The sequence below is a fragment of the Talpa europaea genome (genome assembly GCF_964194135.1).
Source record: "Talpa europaea genome assembly, chromosome: 5".
In the NCBI taxonomy this organism is placed as follows: domain Eukaryota; kingdom Metazoa; phylum Chordata; class Mammalia; order Eulipotyphla; family Talpidae; genus Talpa; species Talpa europaea.
Window position 1 is genome coordinate 3,924,526 of NC_140071.1, and position 15,538 is coordinate 3,940,063.

Consider the following 15,538-nt stretch of genomic DNA (forward strand, 5'->3'; position numbering starts at 1 on the left):
GACCCGGGAGTTGTATCCAGTGCTGAGCACCGTGGTCTTTTTTAATTTGCAAGGATTAGAAATGTCAAAAAACATTGAGTTGTCCTCTAAAGTCTAAGAGACAAATCGGTGCCTGGGATTTAGTGGAGGAGAGTGCAAACAGGCCCATAATGGACGTATTGTATAATGAATGTACTGTGTCTGCATGTGTGTGCTCTGTACATGGATAAATGCACCATGTCTGCATGTGTGTGCACTGCACATGGATAAATGCACCGTGTCTCGGACGCAGAGGTTAAAGACAGTGCTATGAAGCTACCCCCAGCCACTGTAGCACGAGTTTGATCCCCTGCTGGCCAGGGAGCTGACCCACATGGTGCAGGAGACCTCTCCTGCCTTGCCCGCTGCTCCCCTCAGCAGTGGATTACAGTAGATCCACCTGTTCTGCTCCCCACTCTGTGTCTGGGGAATCCTCTCACTCCCCCATCTCTGGCTTCTACCCAGTTCTTGTATGCATAAATAAATAAATCTTAAAAAGCGCACCAAAATAAATAAATCTCAAAAAAATGCACTGTGTCTGCACACACACACACACACACTCTGCACACAGGTAAATGCACCATGTCTGCACACAGGACTTAGACGCCTGCGCCCGCCAGGAAACTCATTAGCCAAATGGCAGCCTGCGCGCGCACAGCACCTACCGATGAGCTCCTTGTTCCTGACGTCCAGGGCCATGTTCCGCAGCGCCGTGGCCACCGCGCACACCACGCGGTCGTTGTCTATTCGGAGCAGCTCCACAAGGATGGGCAGGCCTTTCTCCTTCCGCACCGCGGCTCGGATATAAACTGACCACTGCAGAAAGAGGAGGGCAGAGCACGTCAGGGGTGCAGGCGCAAACCTGGAAGCCAAGGGCACATGGGCTTTGCAGTGCTTCACAGGAGCCGACGAGCCGGGTTGTCAGGATCTGGTTGCAGGAGGGGCTGACCTCGGACGTGCGCTTGCACGCTTGACTCCTGCACCTTCGGCATGTGACAAAGGTTTCGGGTAAACAGTCTACTGTGCTTGGATTTGGTGGGGGTCAGAGCTTCGAGCAGTTGGGAAGCCCTGTGTGTTGGGGGTGGGGGGGTTGATGTTTTAAGATACAGAAGGGCTGGCTCCTGACGTTTAGAGGGAAACAACCGCAGGGATAGGAGCCGGATGGAAGGTGAGTGTGGGTGAGTTTTTAGAAAAGTTGACTCTGGCGCTGGGGCAGAGAGATGATTGCAAAGCTACTGGCGGTCAGTTATCTGCTAAATAACAGTGAGCCACAAAAACGTGAGGAGAGGCCAATATGACATTGAAAATGAAGAGTCAAAATTGTGAAAAAAAAAATTTAAAAAAACGTGAGGATCAACATGTATTTAGTCTGGGCTCATAATGCAGTGTCTAATTTATAAAGCGAGACAGGCAGTGGGTTTTGGGCTGGGGCCTCAGCAGGACACACCCGGTGTTTACTATTGGAATGGGCTTTGCGTGTAGGGGGTCAAGCATGCCGATTCCCTTCCTGGCATGCAGGCAGGCCCATTCTCTTCTGACATCTGCACATACACTGCATGCCTCTGCATGTGTTCCAGAGAAGAGGGAGCTCTGTGGACTTCAAGCCCCACCTGTTGCGCTTTCATTTATGAGCTAAGAAAAAGGCAATCAGAACATGAGGTTGATGGTGCTCTGGCAGTGTCCTCCTGGGGACCCACCCCTCCCCCATGGGGCCCCGCCCCCCCTCCCCCATTGGGACAGGCACCCAGAGCTGGCTCTCACCTGTGGCAGGCAGGGAGCCCCCTCTGGCAGTGAACGTAGGGCATACGCCATGCCTGCCACATCCTCAGCCCAGCCCTGCATGAAATATGAGATTAAAAAAACACACAACTTCATCCCATCCTACGTTAGATGTCACATTCACAGTTTCTATCACCATCAACTCGTGCTGTAGCGGGTCCTGCCGCCCCTCTGCCTCGAGCCCTAGGAAGCATCTCCAGGGGCCAGTGAGCTCATTCCTAGCCCCACTCTCAGGAAGCAAAGAAGCGGGAGGCCCTGAGGTCTCAGACCCAGAAAGACAGGAAGACTTGGCGGCTGCTGATGGGAGCGGCTGTCTGGTCGGGACACCCCTTCCGGGCAGGAGTGCTTCCCGGAGGCAGACAAAACTCCTGCACTCCGCTGAAATGTCATTTCCAGCCTGACGGGCTGGACATGCTTCCATTGGCTTCTCCCAGTACTTGTTAATCTTCTGGCCTCAGTGCCCACCCGGGAGAGACTGCGGCCCCCAGCTGAGGCTGCCCACCCATGGTTGGGCTCTTCCTTAAAACTAAGGGGGGGGGGAAGCTATAGAAAGGAAGAGAATGGACATCAGAGAGTGGAGCCAATATTTACATATTGTGGGGTGCACCTCAGCTGTGCATTTCAACCTGGGGTGATGTTCTGGGCCTGTGGAGAGCATAGGGGGTGTTCTTGGGCACTTGGGCAGGCTGAGGCGAAGGCCTGAAAGCTGAGCTCTTCGCCTGTCCCACCTCATTCCAGGCCCAGGTGCTGACTGGCTTATCAGTCACTTCTGCTAAGTCGCCCAGCTCCTGGGAGAGCCGCATTCTTATTCTCCTTTTAAGACAAGGAAATCTAGAGACCAAGATGTTAGCAACCTGCCCCCAGGAGTCACCTGTGCCCTGTCTCCTGGTCCTGCTCCTCCAACTCTGTTTCTCGTCATGATGCTGACAATATTCTCTTGTCTGCTGTCATCTGTGCTTTCCTCTGGCTCCCAACCACTGCCTGGGCCTCGCCTCTACCCTTCTAAATGACAGAGGAGAACCTGGTCACCTCTGAAATGAGCCATGAGAGGAAGGCTATGACTTTGCTTTCCCCTATAGAAGGCTACCTCAGACATCCCTCTCGTGTTGGATGAAGAATGACTTGGTGTCTGGAAGGTAAAACCCACCCTTTGACTTTGCTGGGAGCTGAATTAAGAGTAACAAAAAAATGGCTATGTAGGGTTAACTGTGTATTTGAGTTATAGATCCACCATTTTGGTATGAGAAATTGGTCAACAGGGACAAGCTCTCCCGATGTGAAAGAGGTTGACCAGACATAAAAATAACTTTAGTTTTGAACCTTTCGCTGTGCCTTTCACATGTGTGGGACATTTCCAGTATTAGCTCAGAACGTCAGAACGTCAGAATAAATCATTGCCATTTCATTCAAAAGATGTTACAAGTTTCCACAAGTTATCTTGACATGCGTGACACATGATCATGATGCCTTTTAAGTAGCAGCTGGTTAGTCTTGGAGTCGGTCACCCGTGACCCATGTGTGAAGCCTGCATGAGCCCCTGTGGGAGCAGAAGTGTGGAGACTCAGCGGGAGAAGGCATGACACAGACAAATGTAAGTGGGGAGTGTTTCCCAGGTGAACCCGGCACAGAAATGCCAGGCCCAAGCTGAGCTTTTCCCAAAGAGAAGGGAGTTCCTCGGAGAGCAGGGCGCCTCTGGATGGTTAGAGAAGTGCAGGGCTTCTAAGGGTTTTGTAGCGAAAACGATAGAGTTTCACTGGTGTGGAGAGAGATGAGCAAGAGAGAAATGTGCACATAACTCCTTGTGGTTAAGCTGGAATCTGGACAGAAGCTTGGCTTTTACCAATGGGGTGAAAGCATCATGCCAGGGGCATGGCCAGTGTCAAGGGAATGGGGAAGTCAGGTGGGGACCAGGGTGGCTTTCAGAATGGCCCATGACGCAGAGAGGATGCTCAGTGATCTCCTTGGAACCCACCAGAGCATCCAAGCTGGGCAGAGAAAGGGTGCAGGTTGGACAGGAGCACCAGGTGTGAAAGCAGAGGGGGATGCCACCTGAAATACCTGGGACGATCTCCCCTGTGTGTGAGAGACTAATGATAAGCCTCCACTGAAGATGAAAGAGCAGACGCACTGACAGAAGTTCTGTTGCCCTTCCTGGACCCAGCAGGGGTCAAGGACTCAGAAGGCCCCTGCCGAGTAAGCCAGAGTAAGAATGTCAGATGGTTTGCCCAGGGAGAGGTACCCTGTCCTGGGTTAAGGAGCAGCTGTAGCTGCATCTTAGGGGAGCTCCCTAGTAGGGAAGGCAGATGTGGCCCAGGGAGCACCTTGGACAGCACACGGTCCAAGCACCAATCACCATGTCTCAGGGGAGGACCCAACAGGATGAGAGGCTTGTTTTGGACAAGAGGGCAGAGGAAGAGATGATTCCAGACTTCGAAATAGACACCCAGCCCCCAGCCCCTGCAAGGATATGTTTATAAGGCTCCTCAAATTTATCAACTGCAGGGGAGCAGGAGAGGATGGTGGTTGACAAACATAAATGGCCAAATTTTAAGTCTGAAGGGACTGGGCTGGATTTGACTGAGTTTGCTAGAGATGTCTAGAGTCAGTCTGTCTTTTTTCATCCTTTCTCAATTTAGCTACATTCCCATTTTTCTTTTCATATGGTAAAGAAAGGTCACAGTTAAAAACCAATTCCTTCCAAACATCATTTCATCTTCCAAGAATAGTTTAGCTTCTTTGTAGTAACACAGGCCGACAACGTACTAAAATCCTACAGATGTTAAGATGAGCAAAGAATTTGGTACACGTCACTTAGATTCTGAAATTTGTTTTAGAATTCATTTACAACGACATGTTATGTTATTTACCGTGATATCTTATTCCCGTCTCATTCTCATGATTAAGAGGGCAGAAAGGACCAAAAAACAAAAACAAAAAACTTACCCATTTTTATTTTAAATGGCAGTATAGCATGAAAAAATGTTCAAAATATTCAGAAACCATGTGGCTTTTGCTACAAGCCTTGTATTATTCTCTCTCTAGTGTGGTTATTATCTGAATTACCAGGCTCATCCAGTAGGAGAAAGGCTGTGGTTGGTGGCTGGAAGAGGATGTATGAGGGCATGGCATTTGTTAACACAAAGCACTTCAAACACTGGCCCCCTGCAGTGGACATAGGATCAGGCTTTACCCTTTAAACCAAGTGTTAAGTTCATAAATCAAGGATTATGTACTTCTGTTTTCAAAATCTGTTTTGAGAAGTGGTAACGCTAATCAAGAAGGAGTAGTAGAGAATTCCCTTATGTTAGTAAGGCAACAAACTAATTTAAAATCTAAAAATTGTAGTTAAAGTAATGGTGGCTATTGAATATTCAAAGTATTCAGTGTCTTTTTTCTGTTTGTAGTTTTTGAGATGCAAGTCAGGTAAGTGCTAAGACGGAATTTGACTGCATGTCTTCATGCAGGGTTGAAAATATCAATTTCCCAGCAAGGGAATCCCCTGGGGAAAAAGCATGTAGATATATTTGTGTGGTGAGGAAGGAGGAAGGTCAAGTTCAAGTACAAGTGGTGTAGAGGGGGCCTCCCCTGTTGGTGCGGCGGTTGAGTGCTGGGTTGCGAGGCTGCCCACAGCCTCTGCAGCACCAGTTTGATCCCCAGCCTCCAGCGAGGGCCCCACACACACAAAAAAAAAAGTGGTGTAGAGGAAGCATTTACTAAATAGTGATAACAGGTACACCTGCCTGAAACTCTCAGATGACTTCAAGTACCACTCGTTTTCAATGAAAAAACAAAACAAAACATGTCTCTGAAAATACATCTTAAAAATGATTGAAATTTGGTGGATCAAGAAGGTAAAGAAGAGCAAAAGCTTTGGTGTTTACTATTAAGGATAATAGAGATCCAGCAACAAGTCTTGAGCAAATAAAAAGCTGTATGTGGAACATTCTGTTTAACAGGCTTGGTCATAGATTATAATAACAAAGAAGAAAAAGTCAAAGATGATTTCAAATTATAGCAGAAAACACTGTTCAGTTTTCCAAAAAAACATGCACTTTACTGAACACAGAAGTTTTTTATGGGCTGTTATCAAATACTGTGGCTGTTGTGACAGAGCACAACTGGGATCTGGAAATACCTACCAGGGAAGTGAACAGAACTTTGGTTATATACCTGGCTTGGTCCCAGATGAAGGCTGCCCCACCTGAGGCTCCTGCATGGTCCCTAGTGATGGGGCTGCATGAACATACCACATCGAGGGGGAGGAAAATGAAATTGTGAACACCCCCATCCAGCACACAAGGAAGGTGACCAAGGGCATGGGAGAGTCAGTGACTCTTCAGTATAAGAAATTAGAACAGTGCAGTTGGTTTTTGTGCTCACTCATTAGACCACACCAGAAAATGTTTCCTTTAATATATGCTCCTTCACTTCCTCATGGGGTGTAGACCTATTTTTTGTTTTTTTTCCTGGAGCTAAAACATGTGCCCTTTGAAGGATATTAAACAATTTCTTCTTTTTGGTGATGGGGAAGAGGATCTGAAACTTGTCTCCAGGGTACAGACTTGTTGCTGTATTTTATGATATAAATTGAGTGTGCTGGCAAAGCTTTGCCCCTTTAGAAATTTACTTTTTTGACTCTGGATCGAGGCTAGCATATGGATGAACACTGCTGTTTATTGTTGGTGGTGTATGACTTTCTATTGGAGGCTAAAAGTTGAACCCAGTTTATGAGGGGCGTGCAGCTGTGATCTTGACTTTCACAGAGAACATTTCTGGTTGTGGATTTGTGTTCGTTTTCTGCTTCCTGCTGGGGATGGTGACACATGAATAGCCTCAGAAGTCACAAGTCCAGATGCAGGACAGTTGTCAGCCTGAGTGAATTAATTCATGGAGGGGACCTGCCCCCCTCATACACCTGTCCTTCCCTGTCGCTTCTGGGAACAAAGTAACTTTTACTGTCTGTCTTGTTTGAGACCTTTTTGTTATACCATCTAGCATCTTCCTAAATAGCGATATACTAGGGGATTAAAATTAATCTTCACCCCAAGCCTTATTATTTTAATTAGTGATATTGGAAGTGTGCATCTTCATACCTGACCTCTTCCTTGTAAAAATGGGTCCTGGGACATCTGGTGCCTGCATACTCTCCTATCCTAGCAGCCATCATGTTTTTTTTTTTTAACTTTTGATTTACATGTTCATTATAGTGGAAGGTATCTGAGGGAAGGTATTAAAACATATTCATCTCTTTATATCAATTTCCCCCCATTCCGGGCTTAGAGTTGCAGATGAAAAACTGTTCAATGGATGAAAGAAAATGTCAGGTTGATTTCTGACATCAAGTGCTTTTTATTTAAGAACAGAATTCTTCATTGCAAGGAACTATAGCAAAAGGATCAAAGCCACTGCAATTTTTGAAAGGGTCATTACATTTTAAATACTTTCAAAAAGTGCTATTAGGGTGTGAAGTAATCACAAGCTCCTTTGTTAGTCTTTTTGATAGAGTTATTCCTTAATTCTGTGGTCCCTGTACATGTGCTAGAATATTCAAGGCAGGGCTTGCGAATACAGTCATGTGTTGTTAAACTAGCTTTGGGTCAATGATGGACCATGTATATGACAGTGGTCCCTACGGGCTGTACCACAGAGCCCCTATGTGGGCAGCAGGCTCTACCATCCAGGTTTGTGTAAGCACACTCCATGGTGTTCACACGATGAAGAAATTGCCTGAAGATGCCTTTTGACTCTTTGCAGGTAGGTCTGATAAGCAATGTATGGTTGTACTTCCTTGTCCTCAGGAATCTTGAGTGGCATGTCTGGACTGATCGGCTATAGTTCTGATTGTTCCACAGAAGCTTTCACAGTAGAACTCCTCTCTGATCCAGCTGTTCAGGTGGTTAACCTGCCAGTTCCTAGGTTAGCTCACATCTGAAACTGAGCTCAGAAGGAATTTTATTTTCCCCACAGATAGTTTTACGACTATAATAAGGTGTCCTAGTGTTTCCTTTGCGACAGTTTGTGCCTGCCAGGTACCAAATTAAAACTTTATGTAAACTATTGGACCCAGCAGATTTAATTGTTCCTTTTTGTGTCTTAAGGATATTGCACCACTGCTTTCTCACTGGCATTGCTGCTGATGAGAAATCAGCTGTCATTCCTACCTTCACATGAACGTGTCTATTTCTCTGACTGCTTTTAAGATTTTCTCTTTATACTGATTTTTGAACTATCTGATTGTAATGTTATAGTTCCTTCATGTAGCTTGTGCATGGGGTTACATGAGTTGCTTGCAAAATTTGAAAACTTTTTTCAACCATTCAAGTATTTATTTCTGTTCTCTGTCTTCTTTCTCTCTCCTCTCCTTTGGGGACTCTTATTATACTACAGTAGGCCAGTTAAGGCTCACTAATATTCTGTATCTTTTCTTTTTTCTCTGTTTCATTTTGTAAACTTCCACTGATGTTTTCAAGTTCACTAATCATTTCTTTGTAATGTCTAGACTAGTGTGAGTCCCAACCCTTTTATTTTTCTTTTCAGACAATACCATATTTTCAGCTCTACAAGTTTTATTTGTGTCTTTTATATATTTTTCATGTCTCTAATGAACTTTTTGAACACATGGAACACAGTTATAATAACTGTCTGCTAAGTTTAACATCTGTCAGTTCTTGAGTTGATTTTGAGTGATTGATTTTTCTCCTCTTTTCCTGTTTATTTACTTGTAGGATTATGCCATTAGATGCCAGATATTCTTACTTTTAATTTATTGGGTGCTGGATATTTTTGTGTTCTTTTAAGCTTTATTCTATGATGAAGTTAATTTCCATGGAAACTGTTCATCCTTTTGGGTCTTACTTCTAAGATATGACAGGAAAGACTCAGCAATGAGGCAGGACCCTCCCGAGCACTCTACCCAGTGGCCCATAATTTGTGAGGATTTCCTGTCTGGATTTTGAGCATGCACACATTCTCTAACCCTGTGTGAGTGACAAGATTTTTCTCTAACAATTTCAGGAGGTTTTTTATCAGTCATGGGTATTTCTTTCACAGGCATGTGCTGTGAGTTCTTAGCAGAATGCTGAAGGTTGTCTCAACGTGTGGCTCTGTCTTCATTGGTACTCTGTCCTATGAACTCTAGACACCTTGGTCTTCCTAGATTCCTAGATCCATCTCCTCACTTAGAGAGCCTGCAGTGACTTCAAGGTTCTCAGTCCTCATGTCACTGTCTGGAAATGCTCTCAGGGCAGTGAGTTGGGGCCAACAAAGAGTTCACCTTGTTCATCGCTTCAGAAATCACTGTCCTTTATCGACTAATGCTTAGTGTCTTCAAAAGCATTATTTCACATTCTTTCTCTCCCATGGTTCCTTTCTCCATTCTTGTTGTTCCTTAAAGGATAATAAATCTGGACCTTGTTACTCCATCTTGGCTTCTTGGCTGAAAGTGAGAGTCCCTTAGGCTTAGCTGTTTCTATAACTTCAGAATGGAGTTATGTAACTTAGGGCTTAGAAACCAGATGGTTCAATGGCAATGATGAAAGTATTGCCAAATTATAAAACAAATGAGTTTACTCGATAGTCAATTTGGATGTAAACAGCATTTATACTAATGTGTGTATAATACCTGCATACATACATATCTACTAGTACTTGCCATGAGTACTACTTATTGGGATCTCCAGAAATCACTGCGTCATGTGTGATGAAGGTCAATCATAGGGTCATGACTCATCTTGTTTTCATCTCCCTCACCTTAGGTTGGGTTCCTCCTAGTCCTGACTCAGGCTGGGCGTTATCGCCAGTGAGTCTGCTGTCTCTAAGAACCTGCTGATGGTCAGAGTCCCCAGGTAACCTCTGTGTTTATTCTGTTTCTATTTCCAGTCCGCTAGGCAGCAGCCTTCCTACCCCATTTTCATCACAATATTTTAAAACTGTTTCTTTGCTTTTAAACCTTATGCTTCACATCACACTGATAACTAGGGCAAAGGCAATTCTCTGTTTTAGATGGCAAATCATGATTTTTCCTTTCATTTGTTGCACTCCACTAGTCTGCTCTGGTTCACTTTCACACGATACACTAACTGCTAAGCAACGCTAATGCAGGGTCCTTCTCAAGTCTGCTTTCCCCATCTCCAGGGACGTCTCAAATTTCCCAGTTCTCTTATTGTTTATTCATTTGGCCCCATGGCCAGAGATTTTTGTTTCCTTTTTCATTAAATCTATGTTGCTATCATATTACTTCATTAAATATTAACAGATTAACATCCAGGTATCTCTTCACTTAATTTTATTTTTAAAACAAATGGGCCAATAATAGACTCTTTGGGGAGAATCACACTTTAGGGGGAAATTGATTATATAGTGATGTCTGAAATGTCTGGCTTAATGGCAAATAGAGATGTATTTCTATAGTTCAAATCCTGGGTTTCCACAAAGTTGAATTATAATAGAGATCACCCAGAACGGAGGTTGAAAGAACATTCATTTACATTTTGGAAATCTTCAAACTATTATATTAAATTGTTTTAATATTCTTGACAAGCAAAATCACTGTGCATAAAAGAGGAATAGGTAACCAAAGTCTATGTTAAAAATGAAAAATATTTGTTACTTTGCTTAGGCCATAATATCATGATGTTTATTATCAGACACTCATAAACCAGGTAATGAGGGCTCTAAAGTTTAAAAATTGTTTAGGGCTCTACAGGGATATCATTTGCTAGTCAATTTGTCACAGAAAAAGAGTCCGGATGATTGTCTCTTAAAGAGCAATTATTATTTCAGATGATAAGATTTCTAAAATGCTGTCTCCACACAGAATTCTGGCTTTTTACCTACACACTTCTGCTTCTGCTCGGGTCACAAAATGTTAAGAATACCAAAATGCCATGAAATTTTAACTATTGCTATAAAAATACATTCTTAGAACTGCAGATTTCAGATGGCTAACTAGGTCCACAGGAAACTTGCGGGCACTGTGTATGCTCAATCGATCTCTTAATTACTCTAGATCTTTTTCTTAAATTAAGACATTAAGAAAGAATTTCTCTCTGTATATTGTGCAAAGCAGTCTCAATCTTTTAAAAATTTTAAGTGTTGGACGTAATGACAATTTTCTCAAATCATCCCCATAGATTCACTTTCTCACATATTCCTTTTCCATTTAATATGGTAAATTAGTAAATTTTAGACAGTGGCAATAAATTGTAGACAGTGACAATATGATTGACCTTTATGTATGCTTATGTATTTGTATTTTGATAAGAAAACTCTTACATAGGTCTATATATTAATAACGACACAGACATATTCCCTAGCTGTCCCCTGCCCTGCCTGAGGACTAGCCTATTTGTCCAGCATTATTAGGAAATCCAGTTCTTATAAGTAAGATTGACGTCCTGACAGTGAAAATTCCACCTTAACTACTGGGATGAAAAACTTTCCACACTGCCTCTGTCTCCTACAATTACTAAGACGAATTTAACATTTTCTTGATGATGGAGCATATGACTCCCAGGTATCAGACCCCCTGGGATGGGCAGGACACTGCATGGCCTCTGATACTTTCTCTTTCTTGTATTCTTGTATTTGCTTTGCCGAGTGCTTCTACCTTTTCTCTTAGTCACCAGGATATCTATTTCCCCTTGTGATGGCAGAGCTGTGTGCTTGCTTGTAAGAGCCCCCTTTACATTTTTAAATGTGTGCTCTGAAACCTGATGTATCCAGGGGAAATCTAAAGTTGTTAAACTTTGTCTCAAATACAAAAAGACTTTAATCATGTCAACTGCAGCTGTTCTGGACCCTTCTGCCGTCTCTATTAGTAATAAAAAACTTTACCAAATCAATGCCCCCTGCATATGTGAAGATAGATCTTACACTGGAGATAAATGCGCTGAACTAACATACAGGTTCATTCACTAGAGACTGTCAGCAGGATGTTATTGCCAGGAAATATGGAGAATTTTAATCACCCTTCTTCTAGAATTCTCATTATATAATCTGAAGTAGGAGAGAATTTAAAAATATATCAAAATTTTTTGAAACTCTTTACTCCAAACATCTAAAGACTCAGAGGTACCTCGGCAGACTCGGCAGCTCTCCCTGCTGACAAGATGACATATGAGACGCAGAGTCTGCCCATCTAAACAGAAAGCTCCGCGTTGTAGGAACTGAGGAGCTGGGTGGTGCTGCTGAAATCTGACCTACAAAGCACTGATGAGTCTGGAAATGGAAAGGAAACAGATCACCCACAACTCTTCGCTGTCAATTTTATATTGCATTGACTGCATATTCCCATCTGAGTCAAAGAACCAAATTAAGATACATAAAATGTGGCCATCTGAAGATGGCCTGGTCAAAATATGTTCTATCAGCTACTCAGTGACTGGTGGAAACTTATAAATAGAAGATATTATTCACATGAAAGATGTGTGGACCTAGCTGTCGGCTCAGTGAAGGCACGTTCCAGAATGTTCTCTCAGTTAACAATCGGATTGAGCATTGAGTACAAAAAAATAAATGGGGTTTGGCTTCTCTCTTAAGGTTTACAGACCAGATTCCTTTTTCAAGGCTACACTTAGTAGTGAATAAATGGTAAACTGATCCTTAAAATCGGTGTTTAGACATGATGTAGTTCTGGGTCTTTTTTTCCTCTGGCTGTTTTTAAGATTCTCTTTATTCCACTGATGTTGAACAATTTGATTATACTGTAGCTTAGCGTAGTTTCTTTATATTTTTGTGCTTTGAAGCTCCTTGGATCAGTGAATTTATGTGGGTTTTTTTCCAAATTTGGAAACTTTTTAGCTATTCAAATATTTGTCTCTCTCTCTTCTCTGGAGACAGCAATTCCACATCTACCAGGCACTCACACATCCCCGCTGTGTTCATTGTCTTCACTGCCTATACTCTCCAGTGCTGTCTTTAAGTTCAACAAATTTTCCTTTGAATGTCTAATATGCTATTGATCCCACTCCATGTATTTTCCATTTCAGACACTGCATTTTAAACTATAGTTGTTTGCGGGTTTTAAATATATTTCTCAAGTTTCTACTCAACTTTTTGGGTATATGGGATATAGAGTTGAACTTCTAAAGCAAAGGTTGATGACTTAACATTCAAGATCTTCTCAAGTGCAAAGACATTTCTCTGATTTTTTTATTGTTATAATGAGAACTGAAGTATTTGTCAAGGAAAGTGATAATTCATTAAAAGAATCTCATCATAAGATGGCACACTTATTAGCCACCATCTAGATGGGTTTGTGCCTCAGGCCACACTCACCCCTGCACCTGAAGGCCACCTCACCCAGCCCTTCTGGGTCCTTCCTCCAAGGCAGAGGTGGCATGGAGACGAGCAGGAGCTGAGTACTCTTGGCAAGATACAGTGACAACCCTTGGGCCTTGGGCATCCTGCTCCAGTATTTGCATCCAGTGACATAACTGATCTACATGATGGGGTGAAGCAGCCATTGGTCTCTGTTTAGAGATGCCACACCTGAGACCTAATGAGGCACTGATACCTGCCCAGGGTCAGACGGCTCAGAAAAGGTAGAGCCTAGGTTTGAATCGTGATTTGAGTCAATACCCGCTAAGCTGAGGGAGATGACTTCTAAAGGCTGGTTCAAGAAAGTCACTTCCACCGATATCTCTGTCTTGCTCATGCAGAGATATAGGGAATTTCTCTGGTTGCAGCTCTGCTTTTTAAGCTTTTCTCTGGTTCAAAGCAAGAGACACCTTCACTTCAAGCCCAGTCCGACCTGGATGCTGTAGTTACATTAGGGATGGCTGATGGGTGTGTGTGTGGGGCAGTGGGGAGGGTGAAATGGGACAATTAAGTCCATTTTCAAGACTGTCAGGACATGGGGAGGATGGCATCAGGGACCAGCTCCACGAGACGCATCCTCAAGAAGGCAGCACCACTGCTGGGACTATAGCAACAGACACAAAGGATGACACAGGTGGAAACAAGAAGGCAGAGACCAGAAGATGCAATAAGAAGGGAAGGTAGAGTGACAAGGGCGGCAGCCACAGCACTGAGTTTCTGCGACTCCTCCTGTGTCAATATTAATATAGAAAGTGAATGAGCAAGAGTGATTTCTGAATATCCCAACCCCCAGGCTTTGATAGTAAATGAATGGAAAATGGATGATAGAGGCCCAAAGTTCCTCTCTTGATATTTTCCCCAACTGCCTTGACTTTTCTAAGAGGTTACACTTTTTTAATGCAATCAAGCAAGTTAGCTCTGGAATGATCAGTGACCAAACTCAAGAATTTGGCTACGGGGAGTCCCTTCCTTCTTATAGTGAGGCTCATGGAAATTCTCCCTGAAGACCCGTCCGCAACAGTGTGCACTTACAAGGGCTAAGAGAAAAAGGTCCCTCTTACTCTCCTACCCAAGCACACATTTGCTTGATTTTACATTCTGCTGGTGATAACTACCAACACTCTTTTTCCTTGTCACCCCATAATTTAAACACGCAGGAGGGTCTTTTCCTACGGGAACAGGACCAGCTACAACATAATCACTTCCATGTGCTTGGGTATCAGTTCCCTTAACAGTCAGCAACGGGGGCTTGAAAGGCATCAACCTGTCACAATCTCCCCTGAAAATGAAGCAGCTCAAATGCAACGGAGCGCCTATCACGGCATTTTCAGTGACTATACATCGATTCCTCTGTGTTTTGTAGTGATTTTCAAGGACCCCTGAGCCCTTAAGACAAACTGTTAAAAGGAATACCTTTCCAAGTCCACCAGCTCAGTGTCACAGGTCTCCCTCTGAAGTCCTTAAAAACCTTATTAGAATTGCACTGCTCAAAACTGAACTTCTCTTATTTTCTGAGGACATGGTTCATGACTTCATATTTCTTTTTTTATTGTAACAAACCAGCCATACCTTCCAGCTCCCTGCAGCCAAGTTCTGCAGAGCGCCCGCCGCCCCTTCCAGCGTGTCTGCATTTGAGCACTCAGAGAGCAGTGTGAGGTAGGGTTTGACTATTGATGGATGCCACAGCATCTGGATCCCTTTGGGAGGCTCTGCACAGTCTGGAAGAGGTCCTACTCCATCCCACTGGGGAAAGAAAAACGAGAGAGTAAACATCTTTTAACATCATTGTATTTCTCAATACTGTCCTCTGCAAACATTCAAGATGAAAACCAAAGCAAGGTGTGATCACATTTCGGGGGCATCTGTAGAAAGGGCACTGCCTCTGTGCTAGAAGGGCCTCCCACACGGAAGAGCCCTTCCTGCCTACTGAGAGCTTGTGATATGTTAAGTGCACCTTGCAGGAGCAGGAGTGCACGCTCTCTGAGGACAATTCTAGACATGGGTATAAGAAGGAAGGGGAAGAGACGGATTAACTCTGCCTGGGAAGGGTGGAAGAAGGTTGAAGACCAAGGCAGCTTATTTTGCAGTCATATACGCCAGGCACAGCACAATAGGCAGGAACAATGAAGTCCCCACACCTCTTATGCACAAGTGTTAACTGTGATACATTCCCAGATACCTTGTAAAATACATATCTATTTTTGAGTAACATCTTTGCACCTGTGGGCACCCAACAAACAACAGAATGGCTATGGCTTATGCAATACACTGACATCAGATATGGGTGAATTGAGGTCTTGTGGCCATTTCAAGTGTTAAATTAGCTTTGAATTGAATCTAATGAATAACAAGAGAATGCATACTTTAAAATTACTTAACATAATTATGGCTTATATGCACAAAGAAATATCAGTAGACTGTT

The 15,538-nt window shown here is 43.5% G+C and overlaps 1 protein-coding gene across 2 annotated transcripts in view; it reads right to left on the reverse strand.

The window, feature by feature from the left end:
• CTNND2 (catenin delta 2) overlaps positions 1-15,538 on the reverse strand; it is a gene marked incomplete at both ends in the record, with an annotated part of 698,753 nt that overhangs the window by 76,836 nt on the left and 606,379 nt on the right. Inside the window, 3 exons of one of the 2 annotated variants that reach the window (XM_084233855.1) lie at positions 684-834; positions 1,780-1,854; positions 14,686-14,859. In XM_084233855.1, the coding sequence (XP_084089981.1) occupies positions 684-834; positions 1,780-1,854; positions 14,686-14,859 (400 nt within the window). The remainder of the gene's footprint in view (positions 1-683; positions 835-1,779; positions 1,855-14,685; positions 14,860-15,538) is intronic. The other variant, XM_084233856.1, reaches the window with a different exon arrangement.